Source organism: Bidens hawaiensis, unplaced genomic scaffold (assembly GCF_021521415.1).
Source record: "Bidens hawaiensis isolate Kalapana, Puna unplaced genomic scaffold, B.hawaiensis_p1.1 tig00028598_1, whole genome shotgun sequence".
NCBI lineage: Eukaryota > Viridiplantae > Streptophyta > Magnoliopsida > Asterales > Asteraceae > Bidens > Bidens hawaiensis.
Window position 1 is genome coordinate 127,687 of NW_027505126.1, and position 24,991 is coordinate 152,677.

At 40.9% G+C, this 24,991-nt stretch overlaps 2 protein-coding genes across 2 annotated transcripts; both read left to right on the plus strand.

The window, feature by feature from the left end:
• Positions 1-15,121: 15,121 nt before the first annotated feature.
• Positions 15,122-18,293, plus strand: LOC143610895 (uncharacterized). Its single transcript, XM_077085249.1, has 3 exons — positions 15,122-15,717; positions 15,846-16,382; positions 16,479-18,293. The coding sequence occupies exons 1-3, from the start codon at positions 15,225-15,227 to the stop codon at positions 17,243-17,245; spliced, it is 1,797 nt and encodes a 598-aa protein (XP_076941364.1). The 5' UTR covers positions 15,122-15,224; the 3' UTR covers positions 17,246-18,293.
• Positions 18,294-20,587: 2,294 nt separating this feature from the next.
• LOC143610893 (uncharacterized) lies at positions 20,588-24,291 on the plus strand. The gene is made up of 2 exons (XM_077085248.1): positions 20,588-21,867; positions 23,346-24,291. Exons 1-2 carry the CDS (start codon positions 21,417-21,419, stop codon positions 24,113-24,115), a joined length of 1,221 nt encoding a protein of 406 aa, XP_076941363.1. The 5' UTR covers positions 20,588-21,416; the 3' UTR covers positions 24,116-24,291.
• Positions 24,292-24,991: the final 700 nt, after the last annotated feature.

Sequence of the window (24,991 nt, forward strand, 5' to 3'; positions counted from 1 at the left end):
AAACAATAATAAATCAACCATAGTTAAGTTAGTCGATATACATCGGTTATCGAAACCAGGAAGACACCGAAGGCTAACGAGAAAAACTAGAATGACACAATCAAACAACCCGCGAAAGATCCGGCGGCTGAAGGCGGCGGCGGCGGAAGCTCCGGCAGGTGGTGTGGCAGCAGCTAACAGCGTTGGACAGCAGTGAACGGCGGCGGACAGCAGATTGGACAACAGACAGCAACACAACAACTACAGCAGTTCACCGAAAACCTGGTTGACCGGAATCTCGGTTTCGCCGGAGTTGCAGGTCTGCCGGAAAACCGTGAGGTGGGTTTTGACAGCACCGGGGATTGACTGGAGCTGCGGTGGTGTTTGTGGTGGTTGAAGAAGAACCGGTGGTGGCTGAGGTAGGTATGCGGCGGCCGGAATTGGCTCGCCGGAAAACCGATTTGGCCGGAATTCGGCGCCGGATAATTACTAGCAGCTAGGGTTTGTTTTGTTTAAGGTTATCTTCTAATATTATTATCATTTTCTATTTATAGAATGATAATAGGGTTTAATAAGTTAAACCAATTGGGCTTGAGCCCAATTAACAAAACAAAGCCTTTAACCACCATCCAGTCCAACTTATAGATTGTGTCGGGCCTAATTAACATTTAAGTAGGTTTATATCTCGTTACCCCCGGTGTAACTCATACCGGGTCACATTTGGGTCGGTCGCGTTGATTTGACCCGAACCGACCATTAAATCCAACAGTATATACATGTATAACCAATGGTAACTAGTCGTATAAACACTTGTACTTATTGTTAACAATTATATCTAAGGCGGTTGTCATGTAACGACATCTCGTTCTCTCCCACTATATGTGGCATGTACAATGCACAAATATTTACGCAGTTCTTTACTTAAAACTGGTTGTTGAAAACGCCAAGTAAATATATATGTCTACCTTGATAGTGAAGGGATGCAGATGTGAACAAGGCAATCCTGCATTAAAAGTAAGATAAGTCAATGGGATGATATTGACTTTGTTGAGCATGTGGAATGAAAGATGCTTTATAGTGCACTGACTTTATGATCATATATAATATATATGAGATGGGTGGTTTTTTGGAGACATTACAAAATACAAGTCAATGCTTAAGAGAAGTATAGTATACCCTTTTTAAGAGAAGTATAGTATACCCTTTTGTATTACAGAATACTTCAATAGCAGGATTTATGGTATGCCATCTTATGTTATTGGCTACGCGCTTTCTGGTGGCGGTTAAAAACGATTAGTTGTTCAGTATGCTAATTTAACCATATCTGTTATTCTATAAGTTAATCCAATATTAATATAACCAAGAGTTGAGTTTGAACTTTGAAATCATAGAAATATTACAATTACTTTATTTTTTTTCTTTTTCTGATATAGATGGTAAAATGGATTTGATGAGTAACATGTTCATATTAATTCTAATAAAGTAATTTGGCATATTTCTTTACTAATTAAAGTTTTATTTTATTAGTTAAATGTGTTAATTAGAAAGAAAATAATACAGCCCAAAAAAAAACTTCTTTTAACATAGAATGGATGAACTTTCCCTCTTTTATTTATGGATTTGGGTTTCACAGATTGGTTCATACACTGCAATATATTAGAAGGTAGAATCCTTTTGTAGAAAGTGTAGCATGTAGCTTACTAATACAGGGATGCCAAATTTATGCCTGAAGCAAATAAAAAGGGGTTTGAATGATACCTTAAATTGAAGGTACTTCATTGTTACATGATTAGTTGTTGAGGTTCATGCATGCATTTCATTTGGCTATAAATATGGAGGCTATCAGTCACAATAAGCACCAATTCAATACATATAAACAATTGAGTACACCTCTACAACTACAAACTAGTTCAAAATTTTAAGAGTATTTTCAAGTCCGGGCAGCAATGGCTCGATCAGTCGTTTGTCATGTTATGCTGGTGCTTGTGGTGGTGATGTTGGCGGCAATTGGTGAGGCAAAAACCCCACCGGGTATTGCTAACAACCCTAGCCACGCAACCTATAAAGACCCATCGTACAAAGAATGTCACAACTTAGTGCATGTTTGCCCTAAGTTTTGTGATAATGGATGTACCGTGCATTGCCAGTCGTGCAAACCTATCTGTATAGGCTCTCCTACATCACCAACGCCGGAGCTAGAACCTCCACCACAATCACCACCCGAGGTAGAGACCCCTCCACAATCACCACCAGAGGTAGAGACTCCACCGTACTCACCACCAGAGGTAGAGACCCCACCACAATCACCACCACCAGAGGTAGTGTCACACCCGGCCCTGAACGGCGGAAACAGCCGGGCGCGCGCGAGTGGGGATTGATACTTAAGCACGGGCCATTGCAAACATTCAAGATAAGATTTTCATTGCGCATGAAATGTTTAATACAAATACATTACATTGTTTAAAAATTACATAAAATCATCCAAGTATAAAAACTGTTGAAGATTTCCACGCCATATCCCCTTGCGCGGCGAGAACAACCACGCGCATCGAAGGGATAGAACTAAAATCCTCCAAAAAGCTAGTTTTAGATGTTCAGCGTGAGGTGCTCTAAGTGTGACTCCATGCGCTACCTAGTTATCTCCTGAAAGACACGTAAAAACATTTGAATCAGTATAAACTGAGTGAGTTCACAAGTTTTAGTAACTTGATAAATCGTATTGCATCATAATCTTGATAAAAATCATTCTGAAACATAATTCTGATAGCATCATTAAAACACATGCTTGGTAAAACATAGTTCTATCAACACATTCTGATAAAATCGTTCCGCGGGTTACGCGCGAACATTTCTGGGAACTGTGCTCGTCTGTGTAAGTGGCGCTGCCACTACGAGCGAAATAATTAATACCGTCCCGCGGGTTGCGCGTGGACATTGTGCCGGAAAACAAGGCGCTCGTCTGCGTAAGAGGAGCGACCTCTACGAGCGGGCTCAATCCCATAGTACTGCCCCGTGACATGCTAGGCACTCGTCTGTGTAAGAGGTGCGACCCCTACGAGTGGGTGGATCAAACCAGCAGTCCCTACCCTTAGAGTTCCAATGGTAAAGTGATCACTTACTCGAATCTGGTGCACTAACATCGAAAAACCATAACCGTTCGCATTGCTCATCATGAAACATAACTTAAACACATAATCGCTTGCATAGCTTGTAAGTATACCATGATAAAACATTATTTAAGTACGTGTCCCTCGCCCCGAAAACAGTTTAAAAATAGTGAAAACAGTGAAAATAGGGGCTGTGAGACTCACCTGTGGTTCTTGTTAAGGGATTAATCGAGATTCGGGTTTTCTTGGTGTTGGCCTTTGAATTGAAGGTCTAGAATACGATTAAATAACAAGAAGTATATATATTAAGATCAAGAAATAGGAGAATATAAGGGTTGGAAAGTAGATCTCAAGGTTATATTCTCGGCTTACCTAGTAACAGGATCGGAAATGAAAACAACGGATGCTTGGGAGATGATTAGTGCAAGTTTGCAGTTCTTAAGAGAGAAGTTTGAAGTGTGTTTGGGTGATAACTTAGGTTACATATTTATAGGCAAACTCAAGGGAACACAATCCCTTGCTTTAGGGGATTGTAATCTTTTCATATCTAGGTGTAATGATGATAAAGTATGGAAATTATTATTATTTATTTAAAAGTGGAGTAGTGGATAAAAGATTTTGATTTGATTTGGTCAGGACATGCAGGTCTGGGGTTGGTGAGAATAGGGTGGCTGACAGTTGACTTTTCATGTTACAGTGTGCTTTTTCAGGTACTTTTGTCAGTGTACAGTAAAAAGTGGAAAATCTCTGAAACACGCTACTGTTTCCTTTTGGGCGGGAGTAATCTCCTTACGTCTGGAGAATAGACTAAGTGTTCTGTGCGTATCACTTTGTGCGCATAGCTTTCTGCGTGAAGGACATTTCTTTGCTGCGGGTAGGTGCGTAACCTTCTCGCAGTTAGGGACATTGAGTTTCATTTGTAGATTCTCCAGGTGGTCTTGGTATTTCAACATAGTGATCAGTCATGTTGAAGTCAATTCCATCTTGGAGCTTCAGACAAACTAGCTCTCAATGTTCCCGCCATGCGGGGAGGTTAGTTCCCCTTCCGCACGCGCATAGACGATTTGGGATGCACCCGCCTTAGCATCATGCGAGACGGTCAGCCCATTAGACAACATTAAGTTATAGAAACATAAAACCAATACACTCGCGCATGGCGCATATAACATATGCCCACGCAGGTTCTTAACATGGCGCGCTCGCGCAGGGCGCACATAACAAATGCACGCGCTGACTAACATGGCGCGTTCGCGCACGGCGCATATAACAAATGCCCGCGCTGATTCTAACATAGCGCGCTCGCGCAGGGCGAACATAACAATTGCCCGCGCTGATTCTAACATAGCGCGCTCGCGCAGGGCGAACATAACAATTGCCCGCGCTGATTCTAATATGGCGCGCATAATATTTACAATCACCTAATTATTAGGTTGATTACTTAGTTTAAGGGATTGGGAATTTACCGGGTGTCACATTCTCCCCCTGTTAAGCGAATTTCGTCCCGAAATTTAGGAGACGTCGCTGGCAGAAGCCATGTTCTGAAAGAGGTGTGGGTATTTCTTGCGTATTTGATCTTCTCTTTCCCAAGTGAATTCAGGCCCACGCCTCGAGTTCCATTGAACCTTTACTAACTTGATTCTGCTTCTGCGTAACTTTTGTTCTTTCCAATCGGTTACTGCTATAGGTTCTTCTACGAAGTGCAGCTGTTTGTCGATGTGAATCTCTTCCAACGGCAAAATCAACGTTTCGTCAGATAAGCACTTTTTGAGGTTGGACACATGAAACGTATCATGAACTCCACTGAGTTCGGCGGGTAAACGGAGTTTATAAGCAACCGGACCGATCCTTTCCAGGATCTCAAATGGTCCAATGTAGCGCGGATTCAACTTTCCTCGCTTGCCGAAACGGGGGACTCCTTTCCAAGGAGAGACTTTCAAAAGTACTCTATCCCCTACTTGAAACTCCAACGGTTTCCTTCGCACATCTGCGTAGCTCTTCTGTCTGTCGCGCGCTGTCTTAAGGCGATCCCGTATCTGAAAAATCTTGTCTGTTGTTTCTTGGATCAATTCTGGACCAGTCATTTGCTTGTCACCCACTTCAGCCCAGCACAGTGGGGATCTACACTTGCGCCCATACAAAGCTTCAAACGGCGCAGCCTTGAGGCTTGTGTGATAACTGTTGTTGTAAGAAAACTCGACCAATGGGAGATGAGTATCCCAGCTACCTCCGAAATCGATTGCGCATGCGCGTAGCATATCTTCCAATGTCTGGATTGTTCGCTCGCTTTGTCCATCTGTTTGGGGATGATATGCCGTACTCATGTCAAGGCGAGTACCTAGAGCTCCTTGTAACGATCTCCAAAACCTTGATGTGAACCGACTATCTCTATCAGAAATGATGGACACTGGGACTCCATGTTTTGAAACTACTTCTCGAATATACAATCGGGCTAACTTTTCCATCTTATCGGTTTCCTTGATTGGCAGGAAGTGTGCTGATTTAGTTAGCCGATCTACAATAACCCAGATCGTGTCGTAACCCCCAGGTGTCCTTGGCAGTTTGGTGATGAAGTCCATAGAGATTTGTTCCCACTTCCATATGGGAATTTCTGGCTGTTGAAGCAACCCTGATGGTTTCTGGTATTCAGCCTTTACCTTCGAACACGTCAGGCACTTACTGACATACGTCGCGATGGCGCCTTTAAGATTGGGCCACCAATACAGCGTTTTAACATCTTGGTACATCTTGTCTGCGCCAGGATGTACGGAATACCGTGTCTTGTGAGCTTCGTTTAATACTTGCTCGCGCAATCCTCCCTTGAGAGGGACCCATATGCGGTTAGCGAAATATAGATTGCTGTTCTCTTTAAGTTCCAAACTCTTAATCATACCCCCAAGGCATTCGTTTTTAACAAACTCTGGTTTCAAAGCTTCTTGCTGAGCGTCTCGGATGCGGGTAGATAGATCTGTGTGAATGGTCAACCTTAGAGCATTGACTCGTAGCGTTTTTATTCGCTCCTTCCTACTTAGCGCGTCTGCTACCACATTCGCTTTTCCAGGGTGGTACTTAATTTCACAATCATAATCATTCAACAACTCCACCCATCTTCGTTGCCTCATGTTTAAATCCTTTTGATCAAATATATGTTGAAGGCTCTTGTGATCCGTAAAGATTATACACTTTGTACCATAGAGGTAATGGCGCCAAATCTTTAACGCGAAGACAACCGCTCCAAGTTCCAGATCATGCGTTGTGTAGTTCTTTTCATTGGTCTTGAGTTGGCGCGAGGCATACGCTATGACTTTGTCTCGCTGCATAAGGACACATCCGAGTCCCTGATGTGAAGCGTCGCAGTAAACGACGATGTCATCCGTCCCCTCGGGTAAAGACAAAATTGGCGCACTACATAATTTCTGTTTTAACATTAGAAACGCCGCTTCCTGATTTTTGCTCCAAACAAACTTCTTGTCCTTCTGAGTTAGCGCGGTCAGTGGTAGAGCTATCTTGGAGAAGTTCTCAATGAAGCGTCGATAGTAGCCAGCTAGTCCTAGGAATTGCCTCACCTCAGTTGGGGTTTTTGGCGCTTCCCAGTTTTCGATGGCCTTGACTTTGGAAGGATCAACGTGTATTCCTTTCTCGTTTACAACGTGACCGAGAAAGTGAACTTCTCTAAGCCAAAACTCACATTTGGAAAACTTTGCATACAACTTTTCTTTCCTCAACAATTCCAAAATCAATCTCAGGTGTTGCTCATGCTCGGCCTTGGTCCGAGAGTAAATCAGAATATCATCTATAAACACAATCACAAACTTGTCCAAGTATGGTTTGCACACGCGGTTCATCAGATCCATGAATACAGCCGGCGCATTAGTTAGCCCGAAAGGCATCACTAAGAACTCATAATGGCCGTATCTAGTTCGGAAGGCTGTTTTCGGCACATCTTCCTCATGGACCCTAAGTTGGTGGTATCCTGACCGTAGATCTATCTTCGAATAATAACTGGATCCCTGCAACTGGTCAAATAAGTCGTCAATCCTCGGTAAGGGGTACCGATTCTTGACTGTCAGCTTGTTCAGCTCCCTGTAGTCAATACACATCCGGAAGGAACCATCCTTCTTCTTAACAAACAGTACTGGAGCTCCCCAAGGTGAAAAGCTTGGGCGTATGAAACCCTTATCCAATAGTTCCTGTAACTGATTGGATAGCTCTTGCATCTCAGATGGAGCTAATCGATAAGGCGCTCGAGCTACTGGCGCAGCTCCTGGGACTAAATCAATACGAAATTCTACTTGTCGCGGCTGCGGTAATCCGGGCAAATCTTCAGGAAAGACTTCTGGAAATTCGCGCACTACCAGTAAGTCTTCAATTCTTCGCTCATCTCCTTTCTTCTCTACTAAATGCGCCAGGAAGGCGTAGCACCCTTTCCTTAGGCACTTGCGCGCCTTTAGGCACGAAATCAGTTTTGTCGCAACTCCCCTTCTTTCCCCTTGAATTACCAAGGTTTCTTCGTTCAACAGTGGGATCCGAACCTGCTTCTCATGGCAAATAACTTCCGCGCGGTTCTCGACTAACCAATCCATACCTACCACAATGTCAAAACTTCCCAAGTCTATTGGCAACAAGTTAATATTGAACCCGTGACCTCCCATGACTATAACACATTGTTCAGTTCTTTCGTTCGCGCATAACTGCCTACCATTGGCTAGTTCTATAGTATAAGGCGTGTCTAGCCTACTGGTTGCTAAGCCTAGGGAGTTTTTAAACTCAGCAGATATAAAACTTAGGTCAGCGCCAGTATCAAATAAGACAGATGCAAAATGGCCGTTAAGCAAAAACGTACCGGTTACCACATTCGGCTCTTCTTTAGCTTCACCCGCGCCGATCACAAAAGCTCTCCCGCGAGCTTGGTTTCCCCCTTGCGGGCAATCCCGACTGAAATGCCCTGGCTTTCCGCATGCGTAGCAGTTGTTACTGGCTCCAGCTTCTTTAGCACGGCAATTCATCGTCTTGTGCCCTGGCCTGTTACATTTGGCGCACGTGACGCTCGCGCATTCACCCTCGTGGTGAAACTTGCATTTGTTGCACCATGGGTAAGGCCCGCTGTATCCTTTCCTTGATGGCTCCGCGGCTTGGATCGCGTAAACCCTTGCGCTTTCCTGCTTCTTGAACGGTGGCTGTTTGGAGTCGGACCCTCGGTGGTGAGGGTTCCATTTCCTCTTGGAGTCAGAGGTTCGCTGCTCGTTTCCGCGCGTAGTCAACATACCCGCACGGACCGTATCCCTTGTAAGGGTGATGGCCCGCGCTACCGCCTCATCAAAGGTTGGAGGCGCTGCGGCGTTGAGCGGAACCCTAACAACAGGAGGTAACCCAAAAATATACCTCTCGATCTTCTTTTCCTCCGTGTTTGCCATGTCTGGCACCAGCTAGCAAAGCTCGTTGAACCGGTTGTTGTAGGCGTCGATATCCGTTCCTACCATGGTGTGGTTCCAGAATTCCTGCTGCAGACTCTGGATTTCTGCGCGAGAGCAGAACTTTCTCATCATCATTTCCTTCAGTTCCTCCCAGGTCTTGTGAAGAGCAACTTCTCGCCCCAAAGTCTTCACTTGAAGCTTCCACCAAGACGAAGCTGCTTCTTGGAACATGCATGTCGCGTAAAGGACCTTCTGGTTTTCACTACATCTGCTAATGGAGAGAACTGTCTCCATCTTATCAATCCAGTTGTAGAGCCCAATGGCCCCTTCGGTACCCTTGAATGGCCAAGGCCTACAGGCCATGAATGTCTTATAGGAGCATCCTTTGTCCAAGGCTCCTGAATCGGGTTCTGGGGTCTCGTTCTGACGACCCTGACTTGATTCGGCCTTGCTGGCCTCATGTGTCGCGATCGCCAGCGCGATTATTTCCGCGAGTTCCTCGGGTGTCATGGTGATTCCCTTGGCTCTAGTTGGAGGCATTCTCGCTTTAAAAGAGAACGAAGAATATATTAAACTTAGCGCATTTACTCTGAGCACATAATGTTCTTTATCTTTATTCACTAGACACTGTGTGATCCGTGTTCCTAAGTGTGTGTATAGTTTCTTTTGAAAATATTTTCTTTGAAAAATATTTCATGCGATTCCCCAACGGTTATAGTCTAGGTTAAAACTTCTTTTCCTAGTTCGCTATAACCAGTGCTCTGATACCAATCTGTCACACCCGGCCCTGAACGGCGGAAACAGCCGGGCGCGCGCGAGTGGGGATTGATACTTAAGCACGGGCCATTGCAAACATTCAAGATAAGATTTTCATTGCGCATGAAATGTTTAATACAAATACATTACATTGTTTAAAAATTACATAAAATCATCCAAGTATAAAAACTGTTGAAGATTTCCACGCCATATCCCCTTGCGCGGCGAGAACAACCACGCGCATCGAAGGGATAGAACTAAAATCCTCCAAAAAGCTAGTTTTAGATGTTCAGCGTGAGGTGCTCTAAGTGTGACTCCATGCGCTACCTAGTTATCTCCTGAAAGACACGTAAAAACATTTGAATCAGTATAAACTGAGTGAGTTCACAAGTTTTAGTAACTTGATAAATCGTATTGCATCATAATCTTGATAAAAATCATTCTGAAACATAATTCTGATAGCATCATTAAAACACATGCTTGGTAAAACATAGTTCTATCAACACATTCTGATAAAATCGTTCCGCGGGTTACGCGCGAACATTTCTGGGAACTGTGCTCGTCTGTGTAAGTGGCGCTGCCACTACGAGCGAAATAATTAATACCGTCCCGCGGGTTGCGCGTGGACATTGTGCCGGAAAACAAGGCGCTCGTCTGCGTAAGAGGAGCGACCTCTACGAGCGGGCTCAATCCCATAGTACTGCCCCGTGACATGCTAGGCACTCGTCTGTGTAAGAGGTGCGACCCCTACGAGTGGGTGGATCAAACCAGCAGTCCCTACCCTTAGAGTTCCAATGGTAAAGTGATCACTTACTCGAATCTGGTGCACTAACATCGAAAAACCATAACCGTTCGCATTGCTCATCATGAAACATAACTTAAACACATAATCGCTTGCATAGCTTGTAAGTATACCATGATAAAACATTATTTAAGTACGTGTCCCTCGCCCCGAAAACAGTTTAAAAATAGTGAAAACAGTGAAAATAGGGGCTGTGAGACTCACCTGTGGTTCTTGTTAAGGGATTAATCGAGATTCGGGTTTTCTTGGTGTTGGCCTTTGAATTGAAGGTCTAGAATACGATTAAATAACAAGAAGTATATATATTAAGATCAAGAAATAGGAGAATATAAGGGTTGGAAAGTAGATCTCAAGGTTATATTCTCGGCTTACCTAGTAACAGGATCGGAAATGAAAACAACGGATGCTTGGGAGATGATTAGTGCAAGTTTGCAGTTCTTAAGAGAGAAGTTTGAAGTGTGTTTGGGTGATAACTTAGGTTACATATTTATAGGCAAACTCAAGGGAACACAATCCCTTGCTTTAGGGGATTGTAATCTTTTCATATCTAGGTGTAATGATGATAAAGTATGGAAATTATTATTATTTATTTAAAAGTGGAGTAGTGGATAAAAGATTTTGATTTGATTTGGTCAGGACATGCAGGTCTGGGGTTGGTGAGAATAGGGTGGCTGACAGTTGACTTTTCATGTTACAGTGTGCTTTTTCAGGTACTTTTGTCAGTGTACAGTAAAAAGTGGAAAATCTCTGAAACACGCTACTGTTTCCTTTTGGGCGGGAGTAATCTCCTTACGTCTGGAGAATAGACTAAGTGTTCTGTGCGTATCACTTTGTGCGCATAGCTTTCTGCGTGAAGGACATTTCTTTGCTGCGGGTAGGTGCGTAACCTTCTCGCAGTTAGGGACATTGAGTTTCATTTGTAGATTCTCCAGGTGGTCTTGGTATTTCAACATAGTGATCAGTCATGTTGAAGTCAATTCCATCTTGGAGCTTCAGACAAACTAGCTCTCAATGTTCCCGCCATGCGGGGAGGTTAGTTCCCCTTCCGCACGCGCATAGACGATTTGGGATGCACCCGCCTTAGCATCATGCGAGACGGTCAGCCCATTAGACAACATTAAGTTATAGAAACATAAAACCAATACACTCGCGCATGGCGCATATAACATATGCCCACGCAGGTTCTTAACATGGCGCGCTCGCGCAGGGCGCACATAACAAATGCACGCGCTGACTAACATGGCGCGTTCGCGCACGGCGCATATAACAAATGCCCGCGCTGATTCTAACATAGCGCGCTCGCGCAGGGCGAACATAATAATTGCCCGCGCTGATTCTAACATAGCGCGCTCGCGCAGGGCGAACATAACAATTGCCCGCGCTGATTCTAATATGGCGCGCATAATATTTACAATCACCTAATTATTAGGTTGATTACTTAGTTTAAGGGATTGGGAATTTACCGGGTGTCACAGGTAGAGACCCCACCTCAATCACCACCACCGCCGGAGGTAGATACCCCACCTCAATCACCACCACCGGAGGTAGAGACCCCACCACAATCACCACCACCGCCGGAGGTATATACCCCACCTCAATCACCACCACCGGAGGTAGAGACCCCACCACAATCACCACCACCGCCGGAGGTAGATACCCCGCCTCAATCACCACCACCAGAGGTAGAGACCCTACCACAATCACCACCACCGTCGGAGGTAGATACCCCACCTCAATCACCACCACCAGAGGTAGATACCCCACCACAATCACCACCACTAGAGGTAGAGACCCCACCTCAATCACCACCGCCAGAGGTCGAGACCCCACCACAACCACCACCACCAGAGGTCGAGACCCCACCACAATCACCACCACCAGAGGTCGACACCCCACCTCAATCACCACCTCCTGAGGTCGACACCCCACCACATTCACCGCCAAATTTTGAGACCCCACCTCATTCACCGCCAAATTTCGAGACCCCACCTCAATCACCACCAAATTTCGAGACCCCACCTCAGTCACCGCCAAATTTTGAGACCCCACCTCAGTCACCACCAAATTTCGAGACCCCACCTCAACCACCGCCTCCAACCACCCCTTCATCACCACCTCCCACCACTCCTTCGCCACCAACTCCTCAATCGCCGCCTACTCCATGGTACCCTACTCCACCATCTAAACCAAAGAAAGCCAAGTGCAAAAGCAAAAGGCATCCCAAATGTTACGACACTGAGCACACGTGTCCTGCTTCTTGTCCTAACCAATGTACAGTTAATTGTGTTTCATGCAAACCAGTTTGCAGTAAGTCATTCACAACTCTATCTTCTTTTGTTTATTAATTTATAAATAATTTTTTTTGGTATATATAAGTTAGATTGAGTAACTATTACATACAAATAACCACCAATATATGTGCATGAACATTTGCAGCTTGTGATATGCCGGGAGCAGTGTGCCAAGATCCGCGTTTCATTGGTGCTGACGGCATCACATTCTACTTCCATGGAAAGAAGGATCAAGATTTTTGCCTTGTCGCCGATAACAACCTCCACATCAACGGCCACTTCATTGGCAAGCGAAACAAGAGCATGGGCCGAGACTTCACTTGGGTTCAATCCATTGGGGTTCTTTTTGACAACCATAAACTAAAAATCAGTGCTCAAAAAACATCCACTTGGGATGACTCCATCGATCTTATCTCCATCACATTCGATGGAGAAAACATTTATCTACCAGAATCCGAAGGTGCCAAATGGCAATCTACCTCAACATCAATCACTCGTATTCAAGATACCAACAACATTGTTGTTGAAGTTGAAAACCTCTTCAAGATCACTGCCAAAGTGGTTCCGATCACAAAACAAGAATCAAGAGTCCATAGCTATGGCATAACCGACGAAGATTGCTTTGCTCATCTTGATCTCCGGTTCAAGTTCTTCTCATTAAGTGGTGATGTGGACGGGGTTTTGGGACAAACTTACAAGAGTGACTATGTGAGCAAGGTGAAAATGGGCGTGTTGATGCCCGTCATGGGAGGAAATAACAAGTTTGCAAGTACAGATTCATTTGCGACGGATTGTTCTGTGGCTAAGTTTAAGGGCAGCAGCCATGAAGACGGTTCATCTTTGAACTTGGAATTGCCGAGCTTGATGTGTCAAAGTGGTTTAAACGGACGAGGTGTCGTTTGCAAGAGATAGATTTTTCTTCTTCTTGTTACTATGTATGCATGACTTGTAAGTGTGTATCAGTTGTGCAACAAAATTGTGTAAAATAAATTTGTGTAATAAGGAACATGTAGCTTCCAAGATATTGATTAATAAAATGACTTTCATCTCAAATTTATAGTGTACCAATTCGGGGTGGTGCTAATCTTTGCAAAAATAAACTAGCAAACTACACTGCTTTTTTTTTCTCTTTAGTTAAATGACAACATTTAGGCAAAGAATAGGTTTGTAAGTGGTATAGTAACTTAGTAAGTCGAAAACTGGAAATCGTTATAGCCATAGATCAATAGAGGATGTAAGGCACCATGATAGTTCATTAGGATTGATAATAAACAGACTTGAATTGAAAGAAACATAGTACAAACCCTACTTTCTGCAGCTTGTTCAAAATGCACGTCTACACAATGCTATGGCATATCCGACGAATAAGGTATCGTCCAAAGATACTTGCCTATTACCTTATATTTTGAGTAAACTTTAGTTTTCGTCCATGTGGTTTGGTCCAAAAATAAGGTATCCTCCAAATTTTAAACTTGTAACACTCTCCATCACCGTGGTCTCATTTATGACAATAAATGGCCGGCGAGCACTGGAAGTTTCCTCCGCTATTTACAGCCGTATATTTACTCTATTCTTGATTAAAGAGTTCGGCTAAATAAAGTTTTGTTGTACAAACTTGTTGTACACTTGTACTTAGGGTAAAATCAAGCACTTATTTCACAATAGATTGCAAAAAAAGAAAATAAAAATAAAAATAAAAATAATTATGTAAACTGTAAATTAAAATGCTAAAAGGCCAATATTAATTACAAAGTTTTTCTGAGATTCAAATTCATGACCTCCACCGGGATTTTATACCAATCGAACAAGCCCTAATAGGCATGCATTAGTTATAATGAAATAAATGGTTGCCTTTTAGAGTTTTAGTTATGATTTATGATCATACTGTTATGATTCATGAAGACGTGGAGTATGTCACAAGTTATGTTGCAACAATATTGGAAGATGTTATAAGTCAATGGATGTTTTTGATTAGATGAGCATGTGGGATCACTGATGCTTTATGTTGTGCTAACTTTATGATCAAATATATTATCAGATGCCTGGCTTTTGGATACATTTCCAATACAAGTCAATTATGAAATGAAAGAATCTTTACACCTTTTAGTTACATATATATTACTTCAATTTTATTTTCTAATATAAAGGATAGGTGGTATAAAAATGGACGTGTCTACTTTTTTTTGGTTAACGGAAAATTTCTTTTAATCACCGTTGTGTATGAGATTTGAACCTAAAACCTTCCATTCTAAACCGGGGTATTTAAAGAACTAAAGATTTTGCCTTTGCTATGGATCGCCACCCCCATTGGTATGATGGGCATTTCTAGTAACATGTTAGTAAATGTTTTCCCATTTTGTGAACTTTTTTAAATAGATATCAAGTATAATTGCAGAAACTATTATTAAAATAAGGATTCTTTTTGATAGACTAATTTGACATGTTGCCTTATTGTCTCAAATTTTTATTTACCCACAGGATGTGCTAGAAAAGAACATAATATAGCTCAACGTGTTTTTTTTTTTAACATAAGTTGACCTTTCCCTCTTTTAATGTATGGATTTGGGTTCACAAGTTTGTTCATAAAACAGAAGGCAGATTCCTTTTTTAAGAAAGTGTAGCATATAGCTTACTAAATAAGGGATGCCAAATTTATACCTAAAGCAAATAAAAAGGGGTTTGGAAGATACCTTAAATTGAAGGTACTTCATTGTTACATGATTAGTTGTTGAGGTTCATGCATGCATTTCATTTGCCTATAAGTATGGAGGTTGTCAGTTACAATAAGCACCAATTCATTACATAGAAACAATTGAGTATACCTTTACAACTACAAACTAGTTCAAAGTTTTAAGAGTATTTTCAAGTCCGGGCTGCAATGGCTCGGTCAGTCGCGTGTCATGTTATTTTGCTTGTGGTGGTGATAATGGCGACAATTGGTGAGGCGAAAACCCCACCAGGAATTGCTAAAAACCCTAGCCACGCAACATGCAAAGACCCAACTTACAAAGAATGTCACAACCTAGTGCATGTTTGTCCTAAGTTTTGTGATAACGGATGCACCGTGCATTGTCAGTCGTGCAAACCTATTTGTATAGGCTCTCCTACACCATCAACACCGGAGATAGAACCTCCACCATCTTCACCTCCTGCCATCACTCCGCCTCCTCCAACACCATCACCACCGCCTTACTCACCACCTCCCACCACTCCCTCACCTCCAACACCATCACCACCTCCCACACCTCCAACACAGTCACCACCACCTCCTCACTCACCACCTCCCTCCACTCCCACACCTCCAACACCATCATCTCCACCTCCTTACTCACCACCTCCCACCACTCCCACACCTCCAACGTCACCTCCTACTACCTCGTCTCCACCAAAACCGTCCTCACCACTCCTTCACCTCCACCAGATTCCACACCACCAGCGCCATCCTCACCACCTCCAGCCACTTCTCCACCATCTTCCTCACCACCACCCACCACCCCTTCACCTCCTATAGATAATACACCACCATCACCACCTCCCACCACACCTTCACCTCCAACACCACCTTCTACTACCCCCTCTCCACCTACACCATCCTCACCCCCTCCCACCATCCCTCCACCATCATCCTCACCACCCACTACCACCCCTTCACCTCCAACAGATTCTACACCACCAACGCCATCCTCACCACCACCCACAACTCCTTCACCACCAACAGAGTCCACTCCTCCAACTCCATCCTCACCACCTCCCACCACCCATTCACCACCAACAGAGTCTACACCACCCACACCATCCTCACCACCTTCCACCACCCCTTCACCACCAACACCGTCTTCACCACCTCCCACCACTCCTTCACCATCAACTCCTCAATCACCTCCTACTCCATGGTACCCTACTCCACCACCTCAACCAAAGAAAGCAAAGTGCAAAAGCATCAAGTATCCCAAATGCTACGCCACTGAGCACGCCTGTCCTGCTTCTTGTCCTAACCAATGTACAGTTGATTGTAATGCCTGCAAGCCGGTCTGCAGTAAGTCCTTTACATCTCTATTTATTTATATATAGATAATAACATTTAGTCATATACACCACAACTCTAATAATATATATGCATGTAAATTTGCAGCTTGCGATATGCCAGGAGCAGTGTGCCAAGATCCTCGTTTTATTGGGGCTGACGGCATCACTTTCTACTTCCATGGAAAGAAGGACAAAGTTTTTTGCCTTGTAACCGACAATAATCTCCACATCAACGGCCACTTCACTGGCAAGCGAAACAAAAACATGGGCCGAGATTTTACTTGGGTTCAATCTATTGGAGTTCTTTTTGATAGCCATAAACTCAAAATTAGTGCTCTAAAAACTTCCACTTGGGATGACTCTAATGACCGTATCGCCGTCACATTCGATGGAGAAACCGTCATTCTACCGGAAACCGAAGGCTCCAAATGGCAATCTTCCTCAATAGCAATCACCCGTATTCAAGATACCAACAACATTGTTGTTGAAGTTGTAAACCTGTTCAAGATCACTGCCAAAGTGGTTCCCATCACAAAACAAGAATCAAGAGTCCATAACTATGGTATAACCGATGATGATTGCTTTGCTCATCTTGATCTCCAGTTCAAGTTCTTCTCATTGAGTGATGAAGTGGACGGGGTTTTGGGACAAACTTACAAGAGTAACTATGTGAGCAAGGTAAAAATGGGCGTGTTGATGCCTGTCATGGGAGGAAATAACAAGTTTGCAAGTACAAATTCGTTTGCGACGGATTGTTCTGTGTCTAAGTTTAAGGGCAGAAGCCGTGAAGACGGTTCATCTTTGAACTTGGAATTGCCGAGCTTGATGTGTCAAAGTGGTGTGAACGGACGCGGGGTCGTTTGCAAGAGATAAAAATTTTCTTCTTGTTTGTTGCTCATGCATAATTATGCACTAAGTGTGTAGTTATGTAACAAAGCTGTGTAAAACAAATTTGTGTAATAAGGAACATTGCTTCCCATATAATGTCTGAATAAAATGACTTTCATCTTAATTTATACCGTTCTCAGTGGTATCATTTTGACCATATGTGGATTTTTGTGTTGGGTAACTTGAAACTCATATGGGTAGAATTTGGCCCAAAATGATGCAATTTTATTGAAGCCCATCATGCCTACTCTTGTACAATTTTAGAAGCCCAACACACTAGCTTTTTTATTGTGCAATTAGAGGTGGGGAAAAAAACCCGACCAGGTGTACCTAACCTGTGTTTACGAACTAGATATCAGTTTCTTAGAGAAATCGTACCTGGACCTAGAACCGGTTCCGCCTCTACCCACTCAAAATATATATCCGACCAAGCCAAAACCTGATAAAAACCTGATCATACCTGAAACCAGTTTCTATCCGACCCGGTTCTTGACTTTTGTTGACCAAACTAAGAACCGGTTCCTGAAAAAAAAATCCTGTTTGCCTACCTCTATGTGCACTATTAGTGACCAGTTCATTTTCTTTCACTAACCGGTTAATCTTCCATCCCATTATTCTGTTTTTCACTTTGTTTTCAAATGAAGCATGCATAAAGTGATCTTTTCTAAGCTTAAACATCTCAGGGTTCAATGTCTAAGAATGTCACGGATCGGTCACGTAATATATTTTAAGTATAAAATTAAAATAACTACGTGGACAGTTGACTTCACACCCTATATACTAGGTTCATCTATATATGCGCATCAAACATCATATTAGTTGTGAATTTTGCTTGTTGGAAAGCTATTGTTTACTTGTTGTGAAAGCAAGACCGCATTCACACACACACACACACACAATTGTTGTATATATGTACCTAAAGTGTTGTATATATGCGCCTAACTTGTATTGAAAGCAAGATTATATGCATATATAACTGTATGATTAGAAAAAAGAGTAGTTCCATTTTTAAGATGCCTTTGACTTGGGTAAGCATGTGAAGTTAAAAGTTGCCTTAGGAGGCAAGCATACAGCTATGCAAATGCCATATTATGTGAAACTTACCGACGCGCATGAATCCGTTACTGAAATCTTGAACACGAACCTTATACAATAATTGAGATGAAATGTGTTGTCTCACATGTATAATGTATTGCATAATAGGCGTTTTAGGGTTGTATTTTATGCGGTATAATCTTACGATGTATGCAAGACAACAAATCCGAGCTCTGTAGAACCGATTCCTATTTTACTGATTTGCCTAATGAAGTTGACTTGCAAAATGTCCACAGGAAATATTTTTCTGCAAATGACATATCACATATCCATTGTAAGTAAACAGCCTAAATTTATCAGATAAACAATCTAAACAATAAAACTATTAAAACTTTGTATAATTATTGATACTATTTTTTCTAGAAATATTGATAAAAGAAAATTGAAGGGAAATTAATAAACATATTTGATCATGTGGTGAATATGTGTCTTCTTTGAGCCCGTTAGGTGGTATGATTCTATTTTTTTGGTTCGTTTAGTACGCATTGACATAACTGTCTTAAACACCACCCTTCGTGAAAGATCTCTTTGTGAAAGATTTACACTGTATGCATACACGGAATACATTTGATTGTCAAATCCAACATATGCGTATTCGATCTAACGAGTTTAAACTATATACTTAATATATAGCTATAGATAGCTCATGAATCCAACTAAGTACCTAAGATATATTATTGAGATAATCAATATCAATGATAAATAACAGGTTTTTCTGTTTATCCACAATCCACCTTCATCCTCACATAGTGATCTTTTCACTGATGACGTCAAGGAGCTAGCTAGATCCGCTACGCATTGGTACTACTAGAAAATTGACTATATATGTCGTGTCTCTAAGCACAAATCACCAAGATGCAATACATGAACATATGTGTGTGTCTGTATGTCTGTATGTATGTATGTATGTATGTATGATATGCATAATGTGTCTAATATATGGAGGAAAGCTCGATTTGAGAATATCATGTGCAATACATGAACATATGTATGTATGTATGTACATACGTATGCACGTATGTATGTATGTATGTATGTATGTATAACATGTCTAATATATGGAGGAAAGTTTGATCTGAGAATATCATGAATCTAGCCGATCACGATTGATCTTGTTCTTAAATACTTTATTACAAGGATACGGATTACGTTCATAATTTTTCTTAATATTAATCTCCTTCCAAAATCGAAGTTCATTGTATTCAAAGATAAGACTTCTACAATTTGGGATTGGAATATCACCAATGGGGGTACCGGAACCACCGGCTGACTTATTAAGGGCGGGGAGGGGTCGTGCCCCCCCCCCCCCCCCCCCCCCCCCGGAAATCCGTCGAACAATGTTAAACTTTAAGCAAATATAGAACTTCCCCTTGACCCACTCCGATAACTAAAATCCAAGAGTGAGGGGGGAAGACAAGAGGTGGAGAAAGGGGTGTCTGCAAGTTTTTCATGGAGGTTTTCCGGCAATGTAAATGGATTCCGGCAATGAAGATGAGAGGTGGAGAAGGGTGAGCATTGGGATTTGCAAAGTTATGGAAATTTGTTGGCTGTGTTTACCAACAATAATTTGTATATCAAGTCCCTTAATTTAAGAGAAGTTATAAAATGTATCTTTTAGTTTGATTTTAACTTTAAACAACCTTAAATTAAATAACTAAGTAATTCTTTGATTTTCGGTTTTTCTTTTTTCAATATTTTGAACCCCCCCCCCCCCACCCCAATTAAGAATGTCAAGTTCCGCCACTGACCGGAACCTTATCGAAGAGTCAACATAAGGTTTTATTCTCTACCGATTATAATTAAGGGGTCAAGCTTATGGAAATTTGTTATAGTTTACTTTATGAAAACCAATTTTTATTGAAGAAAAAAAGAACTGGACCCGTAGTTGTAGTTACAACTTTATGACTTGGACGGCTGCTAAAACTATACAAGAGGTGTTGTATACATCTTCCTACTCAAAAGACATTTGACTTTGATGAGCATGTGACATTGAAGATGCCTATATACTGAACATATACGTACTTAATGCTAAAAAATAATATAGGATGGCTTGTTTTTGTATTCATACCTTTATATTATAATTCAAGAGAAAATTTATGAATGAAAAGCAAATCAAAATTACCAGCCCAAATTTCTGGTTTTTTTTATAAATGTTTAAAGTATACAAACTATATTATTAAAATAATAATATTATTTAAACATCTAAATAATTAGGTTATTAATAATATTCACTTGAGCACGATTGATGGAACATTAAACATCAACTAGATATATAGTGTGTAAAAATGAACAAACTAAAAACTAGCATAGTTTTATTTCGTTCGGAGTTACCAGGTTCACAAGTAACGGACAAAAGTGTCTTAACGAGCCGAAAGTATTAACAAAAGGCCATAGACGTTTGCCACAACCTGGCCTCTAGGACCCTAATTTCTTGTCTGCAGCCCCAATGTTAAATATTCAGGATTTTCTTCAACAATTAAAAGGTGGTGACTAGTTGCATAATCCAAGAGGTGAAGGCTCTGGGCTTCTTTTGGATCAAACCGATGCATGGCATCGTTTGCTAAAACGTCGTGTCAGTTCAATGGGGATTCTGACGAGGATGCAAATAAGGTCCCTAGTTATTGTAATAAACAATTAGATAATTTCATTCAATAAAATCAAAGTCATTTTAATCAATTAGAAGTTGCATGAAAACTTTTTTCACTACTTACATGATAGTTTGTGATGCAAGGCAGGTTGGATTTGGTGTCATATCTTATCCTATTTTCTTAATTCTTATGAACATGTTCATGTGCCATATTTGGTGCTTTCAGTTAAGTACCCAACAAGCCTCAAAATTATTTTTATTCCATTCTATGGATTAAATAACTTTCATTACAAGTACTTTAAAGGGGTGGCAACTATACCCTAAACTTAAGGTACTATTAGTACTACACTTTTTTTTAAGATTGAGTTGCTAGATTCATGCCTTTATTTGCCTTCCATAATCCTATAAATAGGGAACCAAACAAGGATAACAAAACACAACTCTCATTACCTAGAAATAACCAAATAAACCACAATGGCTCGTTCTATGTTTGGTCATGTTACATTACTTGTCATGTTGACGATGATAGCTTTTGCTAAGTCAGCAAAGACTCCACCTGGAATCGCTAAGAATCCGACGGAAGCGAAATGTGAGGACCCAAGTTTCAAACAATGTCACAACTTGGTGCATGTTTGTCCTAAGTTTTGTGATTATGGTTGTTATGTGCATTGTCCCTCATGCAAACCTATTTGTAGCAACTCCACATTACATGTTGATCCACAACCACCTCCTCCACCTAATCCGCCTTCCCCGACACCACCATCTCCGGCACCACCTACATGGACCCCTCCACCAGCTCCTCAAAAAGCGAAAGCTTGGTGCAAACAACAAAACTATCCACAATGTTATGCTACCAAGCACGCATGTCCTCCTTCTTGTCCTGACAAATGTGAGGTTGATTGTGTCACCTGCAAGCCAGTTTGTAGTAAGTGCTACATAACCTTATCCTTTTTATTTAATGTCTAAACGTAAAACGCCCAAAGGCGATGCACGAAAACTGATCTGTAAAAGTGAATAATATTCAGCCACCAAAGATGTCCAGTAGTTCAATAATCTATGCACAAAAATGTAGTTGAAAGGTATCATCTATAAGTAGTTATAGTTAGAGGAAAAGAGCATGAGAAGATTATTTATTTATTTTTTTTTGTCACACAAGGATTTTCATAAAAATATTGCTACAAGCCAAACTTGTCACTAAATCAAGAAAGCGTAAATTTTATGGGTCACAATAGTTTTTTTTTCTTTTTTTTTTCTTGTAGTGATGTATGTTAGGAACAGCCAGAAGGATTAACAAGGAATCATTTACCAATAGATTAGATTAGGCTTGTTTCATCTATGAGAGCTCGAACTTGGGCTTATATTGACTCGTTTATTGTTTATTAACATTTAATTACTTTATATTTATATACACACACAAATATTTACTTTTATATACATGCATAATTATACTTTTAAATATGAGAAAGTACGTATATATTATTTAGTTATATATTTTGCATAATTGTATATATTGATTATGTAATTACATACTCTTTTATGAAACACAAGTTGAAATATGTGCACAAATATTTTTTTACAAAAGTTATTATATATGCCTGATAATATGAACTTTTAGACTCACGAGTCTAGCTAAAGTTACTACGTAAAGCTCGAGTTTGAACTTGTTTGTTAATGGGCTTTAGTCTAGCTAAAGTTACTACAATGGAGTTTGAACTCATTTACCATTATAATCTCCATGCAGAGCCGGCTCAATCTTTTTGATGGTCTAAAGCGAATTTTAAAACCAAGGCCTTTAAAAAGGATAAATAAACTTAACTATTTTGCTTACAATTAATTCTAATAATTGTTTTACTTAATTGTTATATACTATAGAAAATTAATGCCTTCAGACTTGGTTACATATACAAGTCACATGCCAAAAGTTATTAAACGAGTTTACTTTTAGGCTCAAGCTTGTTTAAGCTCGGATCGATCTAACATTTTCACAAGCCGATCTCGAGTAGCTCAAGAGCCACTTTGCGTGTTTGCAACTTTGCACACCTAGTATTAATAGCTGCACCTTTTGGTACTAGGCATACAATATATATAATTTTTGATCTACAGGGGCTGTCATATAAAAAAACATACATATGTTAAATAAATAATTTAAGGTCGTGGGAGAGATTGGAAATAGCGTCTCACTGAATCATGGCTGAAAAGCTACCACCACAAAACTATAGCAATACGTTTGTAAAACAACAAATATATAATAATAATAATAATAATAATAATAATAATAATATCCACTATATATGTAAAGTTCTTATAAAATGGAGGCCTTTGAAGTTTGGTGGCCTAAAGATGGTGCTTCACTTAATTATCTGTCTCCATGTATATTTATAAATACTTGCTAATGATTTATAGGTTGCGATATGCCTGGAGCGGTGTGCCAAGATCCTCGTTTCATCGGTGCCGATGGCATCACTTTCTACTTCCATGGAAAGAAGGATAAAGATTTTTGCCTTGTTACCGACAACAACCTCCACATCAACGGCCACTTCATCGGCAAGAGGAACCAAAACATGGGGCGCGACTTCACTTGGGTTCAATCCATTGGCATTCTCTATGAAAACCACAAGCTACAAATCGGTGCTCTAAAAACATCCACTTGGGATGACTCCATCGATCGTATCTCCATCACATTTGATGGAGAAAACATTATTCTACCAGAAACCGAAGGTTCCAAATGGCAGTCTTCCTTAACATCCATCACTCGGGTTGAAGACACAAACAACATCGTTGTTGAAGTTGAAAACATGTTCAAGATCACTGCCAAAGTGGTTCCAATCACAAAGCAAGAATCAAGAATCCACAACTATGATGTAACCGATGAAGATTGCTTCGCGCACCTTGATCTCAAGTTCAAGTTCTTCTCGTTAGGTGATGAAGTGGACGGGGTTTTGGGACAGACTTACAAGAATGACTATGTGAGCAAGGCGAAAATGGGTGTGTTAATGCCTGTTATGGGAGGTTATAGTAAGTTTTTGAGTGCGGATTTATTTGCTACGGATTGTTCGGTTGCTAAGTTTAAGGGTAGTGCTAATAATGAAGAAGGTTCACCATTGAACTTGCAATTGCCAAGCTTGAGGTGCCCAAGTGGATTAGATGGACGAGGTGTTGTATGCAAGAAATAGATTCTAGTTCTTGTATATTACTAACATGATTATGTTTTTAACCATATATGTAATGTAAAATGAATAAGGAGCTAAGCTTCCAACTTGTGGAATAAATGGCGACTTTCAATTAATAGTTATTATTATATATTAGGCAGATTATTGTATAGTGTGTGATGAAGTGTTGATCTAAAAGTTTGCTAACTCTTATATATGGGAAAACGGGGCAAAATGAGCTCACACTTAAAAAAAAATTGATCTATAAGTGGAACCATTACCTATAACGGAAAGCTCATGATGCGTCATACCATGTGGCAAATAAATGACAAATACCTAAAAAACTAAAGACCTTTAAAAAACTTAATTTATACATGAAAATACTGGGAAAAAAGCCTAAAAAAAATAGAATTCTTTCAATACCTAAAAATATGGTATTTGTTGAAACCTCAAAAGAACTATATGGGAATTATGTGTGTGAAAGGAATTGATCTTGAATGATTATTTTCATTAACTAGATAAATAATATAGCAACTATTGTGGAGTAAATTTCTCCTTTACAAAAATAAGTTACAACAACCAAAGACTAGTCAATTGAGTTTGAATTTTGAATTAATCATGATCGGCTATTACCCCCCTTCAAGCGAACATGTAGGGGTCCAACGCGAAGCTTCGTGTGGAAACGTTCGAACAGAGGTCGAGGTAGACTCTTTGTGAAGATATCGGCTACCTGGACCGTGGTAGGAACAAATTTTGTTTGTAGACGACCTGCAGCAACTAGTTCCCGAATAAAATGATAATCGATATCAATATGTTTTGCTCGTTTGTGTGCCACGGGATTTTGACTTAAAAATAATGCACTTTTGTTATCACAGCGGTTTGGCGGAAGAGCATATAGTT